Source organism: Danio rerio, chromosome 15, assembly GCF_052040795.2.
Source record: "Danio rerio strain M-AB ecotype USA chromosome 15, GRCz13ab, whole genome shotgun sequence".
In the NCBI taxonomy this organism is placed as follows: domain Eukaryota; kingdom Metazoa; phylum Chordata; class Actinopteri; order Cypriniformes; family Danionidae; genus Danio; species Danio rerio.
Window position 1 is genome coordinate 27,505,562 of NC_141035.1, and position 24,373 is coordinate 27,529,934.

Here is a 24,373-nt window from a genome sequence, read left to right on the forward strand (position 1 = left end):
GATTAATCCCTCTGTTTTACTTAAATGTAAGGTATCTGCAATATGTTATTCCATTTGAAAAGATATTTAATTTACGCCACTACAGTTGCAGCTCTAAGTCAAGCTGGTATAAACTTTTTTTTGATGGTATTAAATAAGGTAGTGAAATGTATTAAATTCAACTTTGAATTCAAATTTAGAGTCGAATGTCATCTCCATAAGAGAATAGGTGTTTGTTTGACACTTGAAGGGATTTGCTTGATTTTTGTCAGCGATTCAACTGGTGTCAGAGTTATACCTAACTCTCAAGTTAATGATGTGCTCATGCCAACTGAGTGCTTTGATGGATCAACTATATCTCTTTCTGATGGTTTCCCAGTGTGTGCTAAATCATGCTTATTACAAGAATCTAAACCTAGACAATACTAACACTTTACAGAAATGTGATCAATAATGATACCCAATACTTTTTAAGTAATAACACTGTAGCAAAAACACCCTAAATAATTTGAAAGCTACAATCTTACACCTAACATTTCTTTGCCTTGGTTTTGGATTGTGTACAAACATTTACCCTTCTGTGCACCCCAATTGGTTGCTGATCTGTTCTTAGGACTTTTAAATACAATTACTTTATCCCTTGGAATCCCTTGATTCCATTTTTAAAGCTGTTATCATATTGTAGGAAATTGTTATAGTACTTAAGGCATACACTTGGGATCAGAACACTGTAGCGTTTCCAAGATGTCCATTTATTTATTGAATTGAAGATGCTTTTGACTCGTCCCCGTTCAGCTAGAGTCCATTAGCTTATCTAGAAAAGAGACTCTCCCCCTCTCACTCTGATTCCCTCTCTCACTGGATTTGGAGATTCAGTACTCTCCTACCTAAAACAATCAAATAGATCAAGGCACAATTATAAAAGTGGTTTAGTAAAGCTTCAATGACCTTGGGTCTTAGTTTCTGCAACACTTATCATGGTGTGAATAGAGGCTAAGAACAAAGCACACCATTAAACAAGTAACTTGTGCCAAATACTGTACCTTTGTAATTCCATTATCAAGCCCACAGTGCTACTCGCTCGTTCCATGTGGTGCCAGGAAGCAAATTCATGTTTGAGGCATTTGATAGGTATCAAGCGTGAACCACGAACTTGTCTTTTCTTAATCAGCGAGCCATCTCTTCTAGCTTATTGGCATATTAAACTGTTGACCATATCTTTTGCAAGGTATAACCTCTCCACCTTGTAGTTCTATAAGGTGTATGATCCACCAGATGGAGCCAACCATCCTGTGGCTCAGACGTCTCTCTCACTCTCCTCTTGTCAGCTCTGTGGAGTTGGGGTATAAATCTTTTCTCGTATAGGTCGGCCAATAACAATGAGGAGGCTTTTCTGATGAGCCAGCAAGATTCCTCTCTGTGCCAGCTACAGGGAAAAAAAAGAGAGACTGGCTGCATGACTGATGATGAGGACTCATTTAAGTACACTTCCCAATTTAAAAACCATGTTAAACGTCTAATGGCAAGCTCCAGGTTTTTAGAGCAGGCAATTAGAGAGGGTGTGTCTTCTATCTTTTTTCCTTGGCTTTAAGGGTCACGAAGCACCAAAACACATTTTTTGAGATGTTGACAGTCATATATGTGTCCCATGTTGCTAAAAACACTATTAGGACACGTATATTTCACAAAAAAATGAGAATTGATTGTTTTTGCATTATTTTGAGCAAATTCGTTCTCATGGTTTAAAAAAAATTTTTGAAGCTACGTTACGACGATTAGATCCTTGTGTAAATTCCAGCGTGGACACTGGATGTCTGTACCGTCGGGTACAACATGATGTCTTTGAGCTTTCAGCATTACCCTGTTGTGTTGCCAACCATAATGAAAACAAGTGGAAGAAGAAGAATGGTTTGGAGACATGGGTTGCGTTTATAAATGTGGCGTCTCTGTGCTGTCTGAACACTTGTAACAGGTGAAAGGAGTCTTCGAAGCTGTCATGCATATTAATAAAGTTGCACCTCATTCACAATAGACTGCGCTGACTCGTCGAACCAAGGCTTTCAAATGAATTAATGCTGAAGAATCAAAAATATCACATTGTACCAGTCGGTACAGACATCCAGTCTCCATGCTGGAATTTACAAAAGGATCTAAATGCCAGGATGTAGTTCAACAGTTCTTTTCAAACCGGAAAAACAAATTTGTTTGAAATGTAGATGACTGTCAACATCTCAAAAAAATGTTTTTTGGTCTTTTGTGAACCTTTAAAATAGGCTCTAAGGCAACAGCTGTTAGCTGTCATTTGAATTCACTGTTTTCTGTTTGTGTGATCTTTAAATATAATTTATTCATGTGATGCCAAACCTGAATTTTCAGCAACCATTACTTCAGTCTTGTTTTGTGAAATTATTATACAATTTCTATTTTTTTTAATAGAAGGTTCTAGGATACAGCATTTATTTCAGAACTTTTGATCAATTAAATATATGCATTCTAAATAATGAAATAAAAGCATGAAATTCTTAAATAATGACCTAAAGCATTTGATCATTATCACATATACTTTACAAAACAAACTTGATAGTTTAATACGATTTCATATTTCCCAAATGATCTTTAACAGAGCAAAGAAATTTTCACAGTATGTCTGATATTTTTTTCTTCTCTAGAAAGTCTTATTTGTTTTATTTCGGATAGAATAAAAACAGTTTTTAATTTTTTAAAAACATTTTAAGGTCAAAATTATTAGCCCCTTTCAGCTATGTTTTTGTACAATAACAAATTGAGCAAATTATACAGTAACTTTCCTTAATACCCTAACCTGCCTAGTTAATCTAATTAACATAGTGAAGCCTTTAAATGTCACTTTAAGCTGTGTAGAAGTGTCTTAAAAATATCTAGTCAAATATTATTTACTGTCATTATGGCAAAGATTAAATAAATCAGTTATTAGAAATGAGTTATTAAAACTATTATGTTTAGAAATGTGTTGAAAAAATCTTCTCTGTTAAACAGAAATTGGGGAAAAAATGGGCTAATAATTCTGACTTCAACTGTGCATGCAATTATTAATAATAATAATTATACAAGAAAACAAAATGCACAAGTACAACACTGAAGGAAATGTGTGCTTTTTGCCATTGAAAACTACACCTTCAAAATGCTTGAATTTGCATGCCTCCAAATGCTTAGCCACATGATTTGAAGTGTGGCTATGTTTGGAAATATTGCACTAGAAAGGTTTGTGATTTAAAAAAAAAATTGGTCAGACAAGTAGTCATAGTACTAGTGTCTTAAAGCAAGCCTCACTACTAAATACTGAGTCTCTGTGTGTAAATGTTTGACACATGTAGTTGGTGGCATAGGAAATAAGTATTGAACACATCACCATTTTTCTCAGAAAACATATTTCTAAAGGTGCTGTTGACTTGGAATTTTCACTGGATGTTGTTACCAACCAAAGAAATCCATATATGAAAAAAACAAAAAACAAATCATCAAATACATTTCAGCAGTTCAGCACTTTCTCTTTGTGTCATTCCATTGTTATCACACATTTTTCAGATTTTTGAGGGTTTTGTTTGAGGATTTTTTTTTTTTTAATATTTTTTTATTTTTTTTTACTGAAATCTGGTTCAATTGCTTGTCTACAGATTCTTTAGAAATATTTTTCCAAGGAAAAAACATGGCGCGTTCAAAATTATGTTATCCCCATTGTATCTAGATTGATCATCAGAGTATGAGAGCAGATATTGTATTTTGTTGCACCGATGCAGTTCAGTGAGAATCAAAATGATTTTTCTCAGCTTGGTTACAAGTTAAAAAGTTTTGCAGAAATTGCATTTGAAGGTGACAAAGTCAGTGGATGGTGAAGGAAGAATGGGTTTAAATTAGCTTTATGCTAATGAAGCCATTAATGACTGCAGAAAATGAGATTTAGGGATTTTTTTCTCCACCAGTAGATCTTTTGTGTCTCATACATCGTGCCAGACCCTGACATTTTTCCATTGCTCGTCTGCCTCAGAGTCATTGAAGAACTACAGTAAATCTTTTAGCTCAGGCTTACTTCTGCATCTAAAAACACAGCAAGAATTACACCTTGAGGCTTTTCCCTTGATGATGCAATACACAGTTTAGAGTGCAAGCTAGGTGACAGAATACCAACACGTTCTCCTATATTGTTATATATTTTGACAGAGAAAGAGAAAGAGGTAATCAAGGATCTAAATGATGATGACAATTATTGACCACAGATATATTTATATATTAAAAAATACAAAGAAAAAAAATAATAAAAATAATAAATTAATAATAATAATCTTGTACCAACCAAAACAATTGTTTATACACCAAGCTAAAAGCCTGGTCTTGATCTCACATGAGATGTCACTCAACAAACGAAGAATGTAAAACTATCATCCAGAAAGCAGGGGGTATAGATTTCTCCTGGGGGTATACATTAAAGGAGAGAACCCCAACTTTTATAAAAGTTTTTAGAAGAACCCTTCAGACTGTCTAATTTGTTCCAATTTTATAAATTGAAAAACGTTATTAATCCACATGGACTGAGAAGGTGGGGCAGATGACTTTCAGTATAGTAGAATACGGCGTCTTCCCTGGAGGGTCTGTTGTAGTGCTGTTGTAGATACAGGTTTAATTGCTTGCCGAACTACTTTGTACATTGTCCCAAATATTTCTGACCAATAACCAGTTTGGCAAAACCAAAACATATGTGCTAGTGTTGCAAGAGCCTTGTGACGGTCACAGAGAGGATCAACATCAGAGTACACTTTTGAAAGCTTGACCTTAGTCCAATGAACGGTGAAGTATTTTGCATTGAATCCAACAATATGTAGCACACACAGATGAGGAATGTACCCTGTACAAAATGTTTTCCCACACTTGTTCTCTGTTAAGTCTTCTTCCCATTTTTCTATGTCATTGAGCTTCTTTGCAAGTATCATATTTTGTCATAAAACACCAAAATCATACCTTTCCCCATGGATACTGGTTCAAGAATTAAATCTAGAGGAGTAGGGGAGGGGAGGCTGGGAAACCCAGGATACATATTATGGATAATACTTGTAAATATCACAAAAAATTGTTTCTGGGCAACGAAAGCTGTTGAAAGGATGCAAAAAAAATCATCTATTTATATATAAATCTGTAAACATTGATAAAGCATAATTTGTCCATTTAAGAAAAAGTGCTGTTCATCATTGATTAGTTTGATGCTATAGGGCCTGATTTTGAAAATTGTTGTAAACTATAATACCACCTAAACTGTTGTATAGGGAGAGTTTGAACTATTAATAGGGGAGTATAACAGGGCAGTCAATGTAGTAGGGATACACAAATTTGCTTTTATGTGCATTCTGATCTGGACTTGTTTAACCAGTATTAAAAAATTCTGAAATTGGCAGCCTAGTAGTAATATCTGAAATTGGGTAAGCCCATGGCCCCCAAAGATTTAGATTTAGATTTATTTAAGATCGCTTGTATTCTATTTCATTGAACCAGACTTAAGCATTAAATCAGACTTTTGAATCCTTTCATTTATGAATGTTCGACAGTTTGTTAAACTTCAAAATTAACCTTATTTAACTTATAACTAATACATATTTTTCACATTTAACATATTTGCTTGATAAAAGAGCTTTGTGAATTTTACCGATGTGCACAGTTTAAAATACAAAGCTTTTAGAATTAATGTAATATCCACAATCATTTAAAAAAAAAATATTTATTTTTCTTATTTTTGAGTTATTTTGGGGAACTATACCATAAAGCAAGGCATCCTAAACATTTTCATTTTACATTGTACTGAGTGTGCAAAGGTCTCACATTATTGTTTTGCACTTGTTTTTGTTTGTACAAAAGATAGCAAGATGCTAGACTAGACAAGATGTTTCACCGTCGGAAAAAATATAACTATCAAACTACCAAAGACTTAACAACAGTCTGATTTTTGACTTTTTTATTTTATTTATTTATTTATTTATTTATTTATTTATTTTTGACAGATATTGTGATTTGATTTAAGATTTAATTCAAGCTTCAAGCCGATTTTAATTTAATTCATGCTTCAGATAAATATTCTGTAAGCCGTGGCAACAATTTTGCGACAGCTCTTAAAATACACCTGTTTTTGTTCCATGTCTCTGACTCTAAATCCAAAATATTCCTATATTACAAATGCTGTTTTCTTTGATATTAAATTCATCTATTAATGCTTCTGAAGCACCAGACGCCATTATCCCACTTGTCAGCACTATCCTGTTTGTTTCCTTTTTTTTTTGTGGGCGTAGTTCAGTTGCGCAATTCTAATTGGGCAGAGCAAAAGTGTGCTCACTAAATTGGCTGGTTATAAAGCCCTGTTCAGATCACACGATTGTGGCATGATTTCCTTGACGTATGGTGTCGTGGGGAGTTGTAAATGACAAATGTATGTCGTGACAAAAGATTCAATGGTTTCATCTCGTGTAATGTGGCATAGTTCACGACAACCGATTCCATGTCTGCGACGCATCACAACACCATCGCAGAAGGTCTAACATGTTAAATTTTCTGAAGCATAGTGGACTCAGATGTTATTCATTTTTCTTGTTTACATATATACATAAATATTTTATATTGCAGCCTCTTGTGATTAACTAGTTCCAACATTTTAAATTGTGATTCGATTTCGATTAATTGCACAAGCCTAGTCTGATGCACCGAAGAGTTTTTTTTTTTTTTTTTTTTTGAAGGGGATAAGAAATACAATTAACTTTTTATCCACAACTGCTTAAGAGAAATAAAACAGACAACTGGAAATAGATTAAACGTTCTTATTCGTATTTGTCATCAACATGTACTTCATCAGGAGTTTACTTTACTCACAAATATAGGTGCGTATTAGACCTTAAATGAAATTCCTCTGTAAACAAGATAATTATTTTGTCATGAACAAGCCAGTTAAAAAGCATTTGAATTCTCAAATCAAACCTTTACAAAAATGTGCATGCATTTCAGCTTAATTTCTCATTTTATAGAGACCATGAAAAGAGATCAGGACATTCCCCACCTTCTTTGACTCGCCTCATATTTTCAATTTCATAATCCGGCCTTCAAAAGGAAGCTAATTGAATAGCCCTGGTATGAATAATGGCTTTTATAAAGTAATGGGTTTTTGGATCATGAATTAACCGTAGTCCATGTTAAAGCTTAGGCTATGTTATTTATGCACATTTCCGAGACAAGTTTGAATAATCAAATGCATCAATGTGAAGCCTGAACCTCTCAAGGAACTCTGGAAATTACTTATGCCCTGAAACGCTGTGTGTCAGTACAGCACTGAGGTCATGCTGCATATGTTTGCATGAATTAATGTTGTTTAGAGGCAAATGATAGTTTAGAAATTCTAGGTTTTGGATAGCCTTTTCAGTGATGTTTCTGTCAGAATTAGGCTGTTCAATCTGATGCGTTTTTGTTGTAAACAGGTTATTTTCCCTGGAGGTTACATTTGGTCATACTTGAGTTCGTTCTTTGACTCTGGAGACAGTGATCTAATGACTAAGCTACTTTGTTTTGCTTTTCTTAATTCTCTGCACTTTATCAGTATCCGTCCTAATTGGCATATATACTACTTTGTACATTGTTTGCAATAAGCACATCTTGAAACATAATCCCAAAGAGACCTTTATGGAGTATTGCACTTGTCTGTCTGTAGGTGTTTGTTATTGGGCCTTATGGGATTGATCTATATACCAAGACATTTACACATCTCTTGTGGTTTTCGCAGGTGAAAAAGCGTGAAGCATCATTACTAAACATCATTGTTCAGTATCTGATTCCTGGGTCGGATAGTGAATAATCTAAATGACTTTAGAGTAGTTTGCAATATTGTTTAAAGGTTTATTTGTCTTTCTTTTTTAAAGAAACTTATGTGTTTCTTAAATTGACAAAAATCACTGCAAATTGTTAGGATTAAGAAAGTTTTCTCTCACCTCTACTAATACCTAAGATTTAAATTTAATTAAATGCAGGTCTTTGGAACTCTGTTAAAAAAAATAAATAAATAAAAAAGCTGCATCACTTTCCATTGATGAAAAATATCAACTATGCTGCACAAAAAATAAATAAAAAAAATTAAGCAGCATTAATTAAACATTAAAATGAGTAGTACCTTTTTTTTGAGAACCTAATCTCTTTATGTTAGTTTGATTTCTGAAGGATCATGTGATTGCTGAAAATTTGGCTGTCAAAATAGGAATAAATAGCTTTTTTAAATATATTATATGTTTCTTTACTTAACCAGATAAAAACCCATTAAGATCAAGATCTCGTTTACAAGGGTGACCTGGCCAAGAGGTCCTCAACACATGACTTATGAATTAATCATAATAATAACATTATTATTATTATTATTATTATTATTATTAATACTAATAACAATAATAATAACTACAACAATAACAATAATAATAATAAATAGACAATTAAGATAATATAAAAATACAGTTTAGCTATACCACATCACAATATGTTAAAAACGCAGAATAGATTGAGCGAAAAGATTTGATTGGGATGAATTTTTAGTTCAGACTGAAGAGCATTCCAGGATGAGGGGGCAGCACAACTAAAGGGTCACCTCTCCATTTCAGTTCGACCCGGGGAACAGTCAAATTATAAGATACAGTTGAATGTAGGGCATACTGGCTTTTTGACTTATGAGGAAGGGAACGTAGGTATAAAGACACCAGACCTAAAAGAGCCTTGTAGACCAGAGTCATCCAGAGAATGCCTCTCAGCTTTGGCATACATTTCACAATGGCAAGTTAGTCTCTAACAGCCTGTAGCAAACCTCAGAGTGCTTTGATAAACAGAGTTTATAGGCTGAAGACATTTGGTTGTAGCATTCATATATAAAACATCACCATAGTCAATCAATGGTAATCAATGGTAAATGTTGCAGACACCAAATGTTTTCGAGCTTTAAGAGAAAAGCAGGATGCATTTTGATTGTAAAAGACAAGCTTAACTCTGTTTTTCGAATTTGCTACGTGTTTTTTGAAGGAAAGCTCCTGGTTGAGTAAAAAGCTTAAATACTTGTAGCTGGACACTAAATTTATTTACCTTGGGCTTTCATAAATGATGATTGGTTCTTCACAGGGGTGGAACAATTTGTGGAACTCATTCATTTAGATGTATGCTAAATATTTGCCCTTCTAATATTAACTTGTATAATAAATTATTGTTGTTTATATAATAAACAATACCTTTATGAGGTTGTAAGATTTTAAATTATATATAGTTGAGGTCAGAATTATGAAACCCCCTTTGCGATTTTTCTTTTTTAAATATTTCCAAAATGATGTTTAACAGAGCAAGGAAATTTTCGCAGTTTGTCTGATAATATTTTTTTCTCCTAGAGAAAGTCTTATTTGTTTTAATTGTTTTTTTAAATTTATTTATTTTGTTTATCTAGAAAAAAAAACAGTTTTCATTTTTAACAATTTTAATGTCAAAATTATTAGCCCCTTTAAGCCATTTTTTTTTATATTCTACTGAACAAACCATTATTATACAATAACTTGCCTAATTACCCTATCCTGCTTAGTAAACCTAAGTAGCCCTGTTAAGCCTTTTTTATGTCATTTTAATCTGTATGGAAGTGTCTTGAAAAATACAGTATCTATTATGTTTAGAAATGTGTTGGAAAAACTTCTCTTTATTAAACAGAAAATGGGGAAAAAAGTAAACAGGGAGGCTAATAATTTAGGAGGGCTAATAATTCTGACTTCAACTCTATGTATAATTTAAAATCCTTTAAAAATACATTTAAAAATATATAAAATACTTTAGAAATCAAACTAATCTACAGATTAGGTGGTCTAGAAACACGCAATATTCCTTTTAAATGTTTTTTTATTTTTAAATATATTTTCATTTTAATGTTGTCATTCTAATGTTCATTTTAATGTTGTTGTTTTTTATATAAACATTGGATATTTGTGTGGATATAAAACACTCACCAGTTGTGTGTTCCAGCAGCCCAGGTCTAGATGCTCTGCTGAAAGCTTTACAGGCCTAAATTGTATCACCGTCATTTTCAGACTGGCAGTCATGTGTGATACTGGCTAATGTAATTGAACTAATAGCCCTGCTGTTGACTTGAAAATGGATGAGGCCTAATGGGAAGACAAAAGTACGTTTGCTAGAAGTTTCTGTTGAGAATTTCAGACTCGGCATTGTCCTCTCGCGACTGATTTATTTTCTTTAAATGTAATTTTCTTTGTAGGAAACCAAGTGGATATAAATCTAGTGCAGATGATGTAGATTAATGACTCTCAAGGAAGCCTTATCAATGATTTATCAGGATGAAATGCAGATCATGAATAAAGGAACCTGTTTGGTCAAGTCCCACAGGATTCTAAATATTTGCTCTTCTAATTGCATACTAAACTGTGCAAAATCAGCACTGTTAAAACGCATCGGGACTATTTATAATGATTAGTCTAGTCGAGGTATAAGCACATATACTTTATCTATGCCAAAGCAGTGGTTTGGCTGTTTGATCAATCAAAGCCATAAGCTCTTAAAATGGCAGCCATTCAACAGAGCGCAGCATCTCACATCAGTTTTGCTGAAATTTTTTTTAATTTTTTTTCTCTCCAAAGCTGAAAGCGAGATCTGTGTTCCTGTGCCTGTGAAAACAAGAGTCCCGTTCTGCAGTAGTGGTGCTGAACAGCATGTGGACCATTAGACTCTATTCTTCCAGCTGCTGTTTGTGTGTGCCAGATTTCTCTCACCGCTGCTGACAAACCAAGCAGACAGACAGAGAGAGAGAGTTCGCAGGCGTCGGAGGGAGAATTTGCAATCTCATTTTTGCTCATGTAATCAAAATTGGAGCCCTCTGTCATACCGAAAACCATTTGTCTGGGAATTGAAGACTTTCTTTCCCTTGAGGTCTCACTAGCCTTGAGACTTTGTCATCTAAATTGACGGAGGATGTGATTTTTGAGCCAGTATAGAATTTCATTTCCAACCCACAGGCCTGCAGCTCCTTTTTGGGGAGAAAAAATGGCTGTGGTGTGTGAATGAGATATTCCAGGATAGTAATTCAGGATTGAAGAATTGTTTCTGAAAGACAATGTCATTCTTTCTGCCTTTTCTAAACAGTAACTGAGGTGACGATCTGTGATTCTATTTGTTTCTCCATTAGAATTCAATATATCTATTCCTATGTCTTGAGAAGGAATTTATTTACTCATTCTAGAGCTGATTTATAAAAGATGGTAGTGTTTGTTTGTAGACAAACTGGACTGCTACTAATAATCTTTTATTGTAATGCTTATGAAATCCTTTGTCATCGTATTTGTATGTTTTTGCGTTTCATGTTTGCCATTGATTTTTTTCTTTCACCCTGACTCTGAAAGATGACAGAGGTCTTTAATTCACCTGCTTGTCATTGTCTAAACATCTTTCTCTTTTCCTTGTCTCCTTGCAGCTCGGATCGACTTATCGATGACACAATTAGGTAAGTGGTACTTTATTAAAAAAAAGTTCAGACATTCCTTAAACTATACACTTACAAATGGCAATATCTGGTCTCTTGTAAAAGAATAGCCTGTCAAAGGGTGAGTGGTAGAGGAATAGAAATAAGTAGGGCCAGACAGAATTTGCAGACTTTTCTTTAGCTATTTCTCTGTAGAATTTTGTATAAAATGTGGCGTTATTGTTTTGAGAGTATGGAGCTGAAACTTAACATATAATCAGGTTGTCTGTGGGGTCTTAAAGTCCTAATATCTTAAATTTTAAAATCGTATTAAAAAAGTATTGTCTTGTAGGTCTGGAATTTGAATAAAAATCTTTTTTACTTAACCAACTGGGCCATTAGAAAAAAATTATATATTTTGCACTTAGACCTGTAAAAGTCTAAAATATCATTTACAGTGGTCTTAAAAAGGTCTTAAAGTTTAAAATTTTACTTAGTGAAACGTATAGAAACCCCAAATAATATAAAATACAAGAAGAACTTTTCATTTAAGGTTTACAATGCAAATCATATTAGCATTTGTTTAACAAACAAATGCTTTCTTAACAAAGCTAAAGTAAGTTTCTCATGCTCTCAAATAATACATTAATAAACAATAATACATTACATATTAAATTGTACACAAATCATTTTAAGATTTGCATATTACTCAATATAACAGAATTAAATATTTATTTTGAAAATATATTTTAAAAAAGTAAATCAATAGAGTGCCTGACAGGCTTAATTTGTTATTTTTAAAGTTTTCTGCAGATTCTGTGCATTTTGCATTAAAAACTGAAAATACTTTCAGAAAAATTCTGAAATAAAAGCCATTGTCTTCATCTGTCCTCATGTTATTATAAACCTTGTTTTATCTGTTGCAATTTTTTTGCTTGGTTTGTATTTGTTTTATCTTGGAGTTGGTCTTAGGGATGCTCCAATCAGGATTTTTGCAGCCGATACAGAGTGCCAATTTATTGTGATGGTGATTGGCAGATACCGAGTGTATGTAACTTTGCCATTGTATGAAACACATTTTTTCTTTAAGTATGATACTTAAGTGGAGATCTCTCCTTACCTAAGATAATAAACTAAGGATAATCCTACACTGTTAAACCCAAAAAGTTAAGGTAACTCAAACGGTTTGTTGCAATCAGTTTACTCAAATAGTTTAAGTTAAAAAATTAATCCTAATGAGTACTGTAAACTTAATCCATTTGAGTAAATGAAGGAATTTGAGCACAGTAAAACCCAATAAATGAAGAAAACTCAAACCAACTGAGTACTGTAAAACCCAATAAGTTAAGGCAACTCAAACTATTTTAAGGAAACCGATCACTACAAACCATTTGAGTTAAAAACTAATCTATATGAGTACTGTGAACTTACTACATTTTAGTTGAAGTAATGAGGGATTTAATTAGATCATTACCTTCAACACTGAGTTCAAAACTCTTTTCAAATTAGTAGAATTAATTTTCAGTCAATTTTGAGTTAACTACACATTTTATTTGATGAAGTTGACTGTTGGGTTTAACAGTGTATACATTATTATTACCACATATAATCTTTAACACATCTCTTATAACCATTTAGTGTGGACAGAAACACCTTTACAGAAAATAGATAATATGCGGGAGACTCTCAGAGCTTCCGGGAGATTTTATACAGTTGGACACAAGATGGGGCTATATCCAGCTCAAAACACTGGATATACAATGGTTGTAACAAAAAACCTCACTCGCGCCAATAAACTGTATGAACAGAGGTCACAGCACAACTGTATATATTTTAGCTGCTGTGACACGTGCACAGCAATCGCTCACGTCCCCACGCATCATTTACCTCCTCACATATTGTAGTGCTGCTATCTGTATAACCCAGGTGCGCACATGCATCTTCCTGCGCTTGTAAACTTATAAACACAAACAATTGTGATCGATTCATAAGGTCAACCAGATTGGCGAGTACCCATCAAGTTGTTCAATGTGATTATCGGCCGATATCAATCCCTGGCCGATCGATCAGAGCATCCCTGGTTAATATATGAAGAGTTCAGATGCAAAAGCTCTAAATGCTGTCAGAATTATTTGAGAGCATGAGAGACTTACTTTAGCTTTGTTAACCAAACAAATGCTAATTGGATTTGCATTGTAAAACTTAAAAGTTCTTCTTTTATTTTGTATTATTTTTATTCTTATTTCTATTTCTATAGGTTCACAAAGTAAAACTGAAACCTTTTAAGACATTTTTAAGGCTGTTATAAATTATATTTTATGTTTTTTTTCCAGGGTTTAATTTTAGTTAGCTTACACATATGTCATATTTTCAAGACAGCATTTCTGATTTATTTGTACTTAATTTAGTTAATTAGTTAATTGATGAGGATGTAATGCTCGGCCCGATTTGGCCAAAAAAGACATTTCAATATATCTCCTGTTCTCTCCAAGAAGATAAGTCATACACTCAGTCTTGGAACAATATGATAGTGAATATATAATGACGAAAGAAAAAAAAAAGGAATTCAGAAACAATTTTTTTTTGACAGAAACCTATGTCACATGGCACAAATCTTCCAGTTGTGTCTTCTCACTGAGGCGCTTTGGTAGTGAACATCTTGTTTTTGGGCACCACTGTCTTCCCCTCACTGCAGATCTGTGCTGGGGCATGAGCTATGACTGTAGCAGCAAGGGGAAGCCCACAGCTGGCAGACCGCAGTGGTACTTAATTAAGTCAGATCCTGGTCCATGCAGCTCTTTTTATCCCACCCCTGTCTTATTCAAGCAAAAAAAAAAAATGCTATATCAGCTGCTTGTAATCATTATCTTCCCTTTGTACCACCCACAGCCTGGAGCCACCAAAACCAGAGCTCATTGTTTAATGTTCCATCATAGCTTTGATCACGCAGGATTGTGGGCGCTCGTGTTTCTGTTTTAATGATATCAGATAAGTCTTCTGTCTATCCCAAGTTAGGCATTATAAGATGTACACTATTGCAGATAACATATTCAGACCAGTGCTGGAAGTCATATTTAATAATACACACACAAATTTGAAATTTAGGAGCAAGTTGAAGCATCCATCGTGTATTTGTCATTTCTAGTACAGATGCTCAGGAATCAAAGCCTGTTTATAGAGGCATCACCGCTGAAGCATTGCTAAAATAGCTGCTTGCTCGTGACTGAGGACACATGGGAGCAAAAAAACACCAGGGATCTTGTGGCCTTCAGGGTGCACTGTCTTGTTTATTGTGCTTTGTGTCTTATTGTTTGTTGGAGCAAGGTTTTGCCAATTGTCTTTTTTTTTCTGGTCACCAGAAATTAAAATATGTTCATTATATAACGTGGCATGTTAAAGAATTTGTCAAATTCGATAATTAATTCAAAATTTGATCAGTACACTTAAATCAACTAGTGATTAGTGTCACAATATACTATTTAAATGTTCTGTATGTACGTTTTTGACTCTTCTAAAGCATACTAATAATATGTTTGCAGATATTTAAGAAACATGCTGAGTGAATACATAATTGTTTATCTGAAATAGCTAATGGTAAAGTCATCTATTCTCTTATTTGAAAATGTGTGTTCCGTATCTCAATGTCTGTCTTTGTTTTGGTCTGTGTAAGCCCCATGGCCACTGCCAGTTTAATTAATTTTTTTAGCACCCTGGTTGCCTTAAGGCAGAAAAAACACTATATTTCATTTCGGCCATGAAGGCTTCCTCAATATACAGTTCAAGTGAGAATTATTAGTCCCCCTGTTTATTGCCCCCCCCCCCCCCAACCCCATTTCTTAGAATAACAAGAAAAGATTTTTACAACACATTTCTAATCATAATAGTTTTAATAACTCATTTCTAATATCTGATTTATTTTAACTTTGCCATGATGTCAGTAAATAATATTTGACTAGATATTTTTCAAGACACTAGTAGTATTAGTATTCACACAATAGTATTCAGATTAAAGTGACATCTGAAGGCTTAACTAGGTTAATTGGGTTAACTAGGAAGGTTAGGGTAATTAGGCAATTTATTGTATAACGATGGTTTGTTCTATAGACTATAGAACTGAAAAAAAAATTAGCTTAAATGGGCAAATAATATTGAAATGATGTTTAAAAAATTAAAAACTGCTTTTATTCTAGCCGAAAGGAAACAAATGAGACTTTCTCCAGAAGAAAAAAAATATTATCAGGCATACTGTGAAAATGGCCTAGCTCTGTTAAACATAATTTGGGAAATATTTAAAAAAGAAAAAAATCAAAGGGGGGCTAGTAATTCTGACTTCTACTGTATGCGGGCAGCTGGGCACTTCCGAAAGTGTGACCTCCTGAGGACAGTTGCAGCCCTGGCTAACAATAATGAAATACAGATTCAGAAGGCACATACAAGGGTTTTAATTAGTAAATAATATAAATATTTTAAACAAACTTTAGCTGAGCGGGTTGCCTTTTAAAGCTTGATGATACGGCACACTTCCTTCTGTTTGTGAGGACAATCTGACAACCAGTTTGTTCGTTTTCATGAAGGAGTAGAAAACCCCTCACCAATATTTTAATTTGGGCTGCAATACCCATAATCTTACATACTGCACATTTAAATATGATTTGAAAACATCAAATGGATTTTAAAAACACATTTATTTGATTAAACAGGATATCCACAGGGTCTTAAAGTCTTAAAATGTCTTAAATCTCAAAAGCTACATTTTAGGCCTTAAATTCTTAAATCTACTGAAATGTTGTGTTATAGGTCCTAAATCTTTTATTAACGGGTCTTAATTTTTCTTTGTTCATGTACTGTTTAGCTACCTAATTTGGCCATTAACACCCATACAATCACCAACAATCTCAATATAACTTTGAACTTTAAAAATAGCATTTAATTACTTTCATAATTCATCCATTTGTTTACTGCTGAGGACACTGACCTGACCTGGATTTTTTAATTATTAAATTATTATTATTGTAGACTGAGGTAAATGACAGCTATGTTTTGTTCTATTTTTGCTAAGGGTTATAGGTTTTGTAAATGGATATATTTGAAATTTTATAAAAAATATATTATAACAAAAAAAATATTATTATTGTATTATTCAATGTATGAAAATTATCATTTTTTTGACAGGGCCAGTGAAAATCCTTTGTAAATGGGATATTCTAAAAAAAAATCCTTAGCTTTTAGCCCATAAATGCAAAATTTCTTAAAAGCCTTAAATTAAACTTGACGAAACCTACAGAAACTGTTAAAGTATAAATAAAATGTATTGTTATACTTTTAAGCATCCATTTGTGCTGAAAATCCTGCCCTTTATGAATGATCATTGGTGGCCAATGACTGAGTGTTTTAGAAACTTTAAATGAAAAAGAAAACACCTGATGTCTTTGTTTTGCAGCAAAGGGAAAGGGGTTTAATGTGTGCCGGGCTTTAGTTTACATTCATAAACCTGCTGAGCTGGAGTGAGCCATATTGTCACAAAGCAATTTAATCTCCTCTACTAGGAACCAGAATGCAAGACTCAGCAGAAAACAGAAGGAAATGGTGGGACCAGACCTACCCAACAGTCTTATAATTGCATGCCACCAATTATAATTAAAAAGCATAAGTTAATCCAAACATTAAAATAATTTATTAATCACACTTTTTCTTTTTGTGGATGAAAAAGCAAATCCTATTTCTCCAAACTAGAAAGGTAAATGATAACATAATATCATTATTTGGAATAAACTGTGCCTTTAGGCTTAGCCACATAAGACGGCTTTTACAGGAAAACCTCTGGTTTGTTCAAAATATGAGGTGTTGGCTTTCTGCAGTGTCAATGGAAATGGATATGTAATGTTTGGTCACTTTTCTGCGTACTTTTGGTTTCTAGCTCTGTTAGCTAATGTCTCTGGAGCTTTGGATTAATGCAGCCTCCTGCCTTCCTGTCTGAAATAAAACCGAGTGAAAGAGAGTGAAAGAGGGACTTTCTCCTGTGTCTGCAGTCCTGACAGCTGCTGTGCCCTTGACGCAGCAATCGGAGCACTTTTTGGCCACTTCTAGTGCATACGTGCTGTTATGAAGCCAGTGCCATTAAAACCTGCACTTCTGCTTTTGTCCACAGCATTGCCATGGCCACCAAGGAGAACATGACCTCCCAACGTGGTCTGTTGAAGTCTATACAGAGCAGGGTCAACACCCTGGCCAGTATCCTTGATTTTCAAATGCACGGCGTGTATGCATTAGTGTGGCATAATATATTCCTATCAAATCGATTATTGATTTGTCAGTATCTTGTTGGATGTGTAGTTTCCCGTTTAATTTTTATAAGTAAATTGCATTTCTCAGTACCCAATGCTCTTTGTATAAATAAACAGTTAATTACAATACAACAAACATCTACAAAGTCTTCAATGTCTATTTTGAGGGCTTAAAACATATTCAAAGTTTAGTTTTTATGATAATAACTGCATTTTGTGCAATTTTCCCAAGCCATATGATAAACACAGATATGTTATTAGCACGATTGTTAAGTGTAATGGTAGCAAAGATATTGAAATGACACTTTTCTTACAGTACATCATGTTGATGCGATTGTTAAATTTACTTTAAACAATTATGTTTGTTGAGTTGTGATGAATTAATTTGCTAGCTATAACCATATATTGTTGTTAATTATTATTACATGAGCCAAAATCAGCTTCTTTTTTTATTTCATTTTTAAAATACTATTTATTTATAGATTTCCTGTCATCACACCATTAGGGGAATCCCCCCCCTGGCGGGCAAAATATTGCTATCTCACAGGCTAAGTAATTTTCTTTTTATTTATTTTTTTTGTCAAGAAATAAAATGGATAATTGTTGTGCAACAAGTTTTAGCATTACTATCCAGCTAGGAGACGCACCTGAGCTTTGCTTCTACAGCAGGCGTTCTCAAACTTTTCAGCCCGACCTTAAAATAACAATGCCAGTGACTTGCGACCCTGAATATCGTCTAAGGTAGTTTTAAATATATAAACCTTGCACAAAATGGCGCACACATAGCAATAGGCCCAAGTCTGTTCATCATTTAATTTTGGAGAACGCCTCTCAGAGACCAACCTCCATGTTCAGTTGTGACCTGTATTTATTTTTAATGTATGTGAGCGCCATAAAGGGATCAGAGTTTAACCTGGTGCCATAAATTCAATATGCTGCATTTGACGCTATTGCTGTATCTTTAATATCACGTAATCACCCAAGGGCTCACATAAAAAAATAATAATAAAAAAAATGTATGTATATATATATATATATATATATAAAGACTGATTTGTTTGTTGTTTGCATGTTTATTATTAACATGTTAACAATATTACTATTAACTACTATTTTGTTCTTCGGTAGGTTATTATGGATAAAATATGACAATTCGAATAATTTAATAAACTGAATTTGATTTCTGGAATTCAAATTCAAATCCCAAAGTGGACACCCACTTTGGGAACTACTAGTCTACAGAATTCTATCAGAGAAAGATCAGCCAGAAAGTAGATATTTATGGATTTGTGCTGAATGGTAGCATCATTGATCCATAATCTATGGTACTTATAACTTTTAGTACGTTTGTATGCCTTTTATACAGTTTCCGTTTTAATTTGGAAGTCAAGTGCAATTAAAGTAAAATTAAAATGCAAAGTTAAAGTATAAATAGTAGAAGTGAACGATTACATTTTCCCTACCTGCAAATATTAACCCAATTAAAAGAAACCGACAACAAATCTAAAAGCTGACACTTCTGTGCTATAACGCCATCACTGATAATATAATGTAAGAATTGAAGCTCTGACAAAGACATGATGGTTTTAAATGACTGCGAAAAATGGCTGCGTGTGCAAAATATGGATCCCAAGGGTCACCAATTTACAGTTTGTGATCCTATCTCGGTTTTGTTCTGTTGATTATGTGATCCAAATATTCATTACTTGAAACTGATTGAAATATGACCAGTTTGTGCTGCGTTTTCAAGGGAATCCCAGTGTAGCTTCTATTAAGGCTCATTATTTTTTTCCCCACCAGGTCTCCGCACAGGTCACGTGACTAAAATCAATCAATGAAATGTTTTTGTCAGATAATTCGTTTATTTTCATCTGTTCTATTTGTTTTTAAATGATTAGTTTTTTCAGTATAGGCATTACAATTGTATTTTGCATACAGTGTTTCCCAAAAATGTGTAGGATTCTTTCTATAATATTTTATTTTTAGATCGCTATTAAACTTAAAAAGGTGTATTTATGTATATAAATGATGTTCTTGATATTTAAAATTTTCTGCTGCATCTTTGTATTTCCTTAACTAAGTTCTACTTCAGACCGCTTTCCTGCCATCAATAACCTAATACAGCGAATCAACCTGAGAAAGAGGCGGGACTCGTTAATTCTGGGAGGAGTCATCGGCATCTGCACCATCCTTCTTCTGCTGTATGCGTTTCACTGACAGACAGAGGAGCTGAGCGACTTTTTTGGGGGGTGTTCTGCAGAGCAGTGGCGAAGCCGTGAGGAAGGGCTCAATGAAAGGTGGACCATTGGGGCCACGAAGCAGAAACCTGCCTGGCCTAGTCTGGAAACAGGATTGATTGTGGCCAGCATGGACCTTATTTGTATTTAGCATCGGGAGGGGTTTAGATCTAACAGCCCTTTTTGTTTCTGTACTACAAACAATGTGCTGTTCAGATGTGAGCTGGGACTGAAGACCAAATTGCTAACAGGAATAGATTTCAAAGAGCATAATTATAACACAATAGCTTTGACAAAATGGTGATGCTGTGAAGCGTCAACTTGTGCTGTTCCTGTATATTATTAATCGGAAAAGGGTTTTAATTTGATGATCCTTTTAGTAAGAGGGTTTCTCATCATGCTGTGTACTTTGTGAATTAATAAATTATTCATATACAGGATATTAAAAATGTGTGTCAAACACTCGAGGTCCGTTCTCTAAAGCTTCTATTTTTTTCTACATTTCTGAACTATCAAAGATGATGTTTAAAATTGGAAAAGGGCGATGGGCGAGTCACAAAATAAAATAATTGCATTGCAGCTCATGATATGTCTAACCTTTCTCTTTCATTTTTCTCTTTCTCTTTGTCGTTGATTTATTATTCTACATGTGTGCTTTAAAGTCTAGAGCAGGTTGCGGTTAAGAATATCCAGCTAAACCAACAAGTCAACCTCCACTTGTCTCAGCATTCCTGCTATGGAACTGGAGCGTGAGAGACAGAAGCAGGCCAGCGCTTTATTGTGATGAATATGCAAGCTGAAAAGCATTGATCCAGGCAAATGAGAAACTAGCACAGTGATTGTATGAAGAGGTAAGACCACCACACTATGCAGCAGGAGATAGAAGGAAGGATTGGGACTCTAATGTTGACAGCTGAGTTCCTAAGCATAGAAGTAAGCTTTTCTGCAGAGCAGCTCCTTTGTTCTGATAAATTTTTGATGTATCTCTTGCCTCTGGAGCGGTCAGAATTAGTTTAAGTTCCAGTGGAGTTTATTTTTTTGAGTGTTCATGCAACTCAAAACAATCATTCAATGGAGTCATCAATGATTTTTCCTCTCTTGTTTTATCTGTTAGCCCGTTATGTAAAGGTCATATCAGTGTCCCACCTTAAAATAGGCCTTAAAATACAGAGAAAATATTGAAAGTTGAGGGTACAGATGACCAGATTGACCAAATTTGATCACAAAACCCCTCAGTAGAAGTTTTTCACTATATTTGTCAGATAAAACACTTTATTGTATTATTAGTGGACCAATTTGGTCAATGGATCTGTCTGAAAGTTGACATTGTAAATAAGAAAATGTTTTGATGGCCATTATCATATTTGAATTTCAGCTCAGGAGGCTTTCTCAGCACTTCTATACAATACAAACAGCAACAATGGTGTCATTCTACTGCATCAATTTTGAGTTTTTATCTTTTAGATGTGCATGCAAATTGGATTTGCTTTTGTCTTCTTGACATCTACTATATAACCTCTGAAATCGGTTCTTTTGTTGGAAAGACATTGGGCTGTATCTCACACTCGTTGCAATGCGGTGGCCGGTGTGACAAGTGTTTTTTAGTTGTTGTTCTTTTATATGTGTGTGTTTTTGTTAGTTTCAGCCTAGTGCAGGTTTCATTTTCACATCTTGCACCACATTATTTAAATACCAAATGATTTTAAACCCATTTGTGGGCCCATGGGCATGCTGGTCTGAAAAGGTGTGTTAAGGCTCATTGTTTGCACTGCTATTTTTAGGCAACTGAAATAGACTGTGCCATTGTTGATCCGCTAAATTCTGTTTTACAGTCAATTATGTGTTGTTTTTGTTTGTTTGTTTAAGAGCACATTCATGATAGCTGTGTTCAAAATGTGTCCAAAATGGCTTGCACACTAGCACATCTCTTACCTTGCTAGTGACATTTGTATTTTCTGCTTATGAAGTTCGCCGTGTACATAACGCAAGGGTGTAGAATTGGCATGGACAGAGGGACCTGTCCCCACCAATATCCACCAACTCCTGAAATATCCCTACCAATAGTTTCATCAACTTCAAAATAAAGTAATGCTCTGTCAACTCTTAACCTACACGTGCACCAAGTCAAGTTTGGTACTAGTTTGTTGTAATACTATAAACCAAGGCCTCCACGATTATGAAAAACAATAATTGGGATAAAACATTTCAATTGCGTCACACCTCTAAATGTCCCTCCATTCATACCTGCTCAAAGCCTGACTGCAGTAAATCATGTAAATTGACTTCTGCAGCATGGAACGGGATTGTTATTAAGTGTTTATTTTATATTGTTAAGGACTTTATTCAAGTTTTTAAAAGCGCAAAACAGAATTAATGCTGTTCAATGCATTTGCACTAGGGATGTATGTCCTCACCAATGTCAAGAGCGAATCTACGCCCTTGAGAGAACGAATGTGCCATTGCGTGACCACTGCTTTCTCTCTAAAGGGTGGGGGGTGAGATTGGTTTAATGCAATTTATACTCAAAATACACCCAGAACTCATTAAGAAGATAAGGACAACCCGTTTAGACTATGCGCCAACTGCTTTTTCCCTCCATTTTTAAAAAAGCAAAGGTGCATTCAGAAATGCCATAAGTGTGCTTGTGCCGTGTACTTTAAGCCTGGTTTATACTTCTGCGTCGAGTGATCGGCGTGACCCATGGCAAATGTCTTGTGCATAGCCACGCATGGCTGATTTATACTTCTGTGTCAGTTCTTGATGTCGCCAACGCTGACGCGCACCTGTCAAGAAATTGATGCATAGAGCAAGTACTGTGATTGGTCGGCTTGGTATCGCTGAAGAATGTGGGTAGGATGGAGAGCCGTACAAACCCATTGGAGCAAGTGTTTACCAGTGTCAAGTCCTGTGAAAGAGGTCCAGATGGAAACTTTTGTTTTGTGTTTACTTAACACAATCTCACGGCAATTCGTAACTTTTTCATTTAGTGGCTAATTCGTACAAATTCGTACAATCTAATTCGAACATTTTAGTACGATTTGCGTATCCCCCAATGACGGTTGGGTTTAGGGGTGGGGTTAGGTGCCACGCCTCCTTTTTAAAATCGTACATTTTCTTACAACTGAACTCGTACGAATTAGCCACTAAACTGCCAAAATGTAAAATACTTACGTTTTCTCGTGAGATCAGGCTGGTTTACCTTATGATTAAACTTGTTGCACGTCCCCGGTTCCTGCCATAAAATGAGTGAGTTTGAGCTTTTACATTAAGGTAGCGTTCAAAAATACAAAACACCAGCAAAGAAACTTGACAGAGGAACAAAAAAATGTTCCTGTGTCAAGTTTCTTCATAGTGCTTTTGTTTTTTTCTGAACGCTACCTTAATGTACAAATAGCTCAAACTCACTCATTCCGCTTGAACCGGCAGAGATGTGCCACAACTTAAATCATAAGGTAAACACAAAACAACAAAACAACCAATCACAGAGCTTGCGATACATGTCATTGCGACATGTAGTTAAATTTTTTTTAACTTGGTCCGCATCAGCTACTGCGAGGGCTATATCCACGTGGTGGCTGCACCGGACCATACGTATACACGAAGGGTATTTTGTATGTCACCTTTGTTTGTCACACCCATTTCAAGTCTTTAAGGTTCTGCTAATGAGCTGTTGATCTGAATCAGGTGTGTTTGGTTAAGGAGACACAGAAAATGTCTCCTTAAATGTCCTCCAGGAACGTTCTTGAGAAACACTCCTTTGGACCATGCACATACAAAATTGCCCAGTAACTGTATTTGTCCTTTTCTTTAACTCTCTACACTTCACGGGCCTTTTAAATTCACAAACATATAGTATTTTGCCTCATGCTTTTCCCTGCCTAGATGAGTGTGTGGCAGAGGGACTGCAGCAGTCATTTGGAAGTTAGTAGGCCTCCTGCAGATCTCCACAGGAAGCTGTCATCAGCCTGCTCACCTCCCCTGCTGTCTGAAACATGTTCTGTTCACCAGCCCAGGGAATGAATGAATAAATCTTTGTCATCTCCACATTGTTTCATTTCACTCCACATGTTGCCTTATCTTGTTCTTTCCTAGTGATCTTATTATGTGACTCCTGTCCAGGAATGAAGACATGACACACATCACCTGCCCTGCTGTTCTTGATTTTGAGGTATAGCAGCTCTTAAATATTTAAGGGTCTTTTTATTCCTTGGCTCTGGCGAAGTGAGATAAGACTACAAGCAAAACTGTTTTCAGAATTTAATACTATAAAGTAAAGCCATCATTTTGTGATTTCATTGATATCTGCCTTACCTATGTAGTAGTGTGTGAGTTGAATAGGAATAGGATTGGCAGGTCATGTAATACTTGAGTTTCTGGGCCGCTTTCCAGAAAAG

At 34.8% G+C, this 24,373-nt stretch overlaps 1 protein-coding gene across 17 annotated transcripts in view; it reads left to right on the forward strand.

Annotated features, from left to right (window-relative positions):
* Positions 1-20,446, forward strand: part of gosr1 (golgi SNAP receptor complex member 1) — a 42,229-nt gene extending 21,783 nt beyond the window's left edge. For 6 of the 17 annotated variants that reach the window (XM_087282153.1, XM_087282154.1, XM_087282157.1 and 3 more), the window contains 3 exon segments: positions 11,471-11,500; positions 17,607-17,689; positions 19,835-20,446. In XM_087282153.1, coding sequence (XP_087138279.1) covers positions 11,471-11,500; positions 17,607-17,689; positions 19,835-19,959 — 238 coding nt within the window. In that variant the 3' untranslated portion in view covers positions 19,960-20,446. 17 annotated transcript variants of the gene reach the window in all.
* The last annotated feature ends 3,927 nt before the right edge of the window (positions 20,447-24,373 follow it).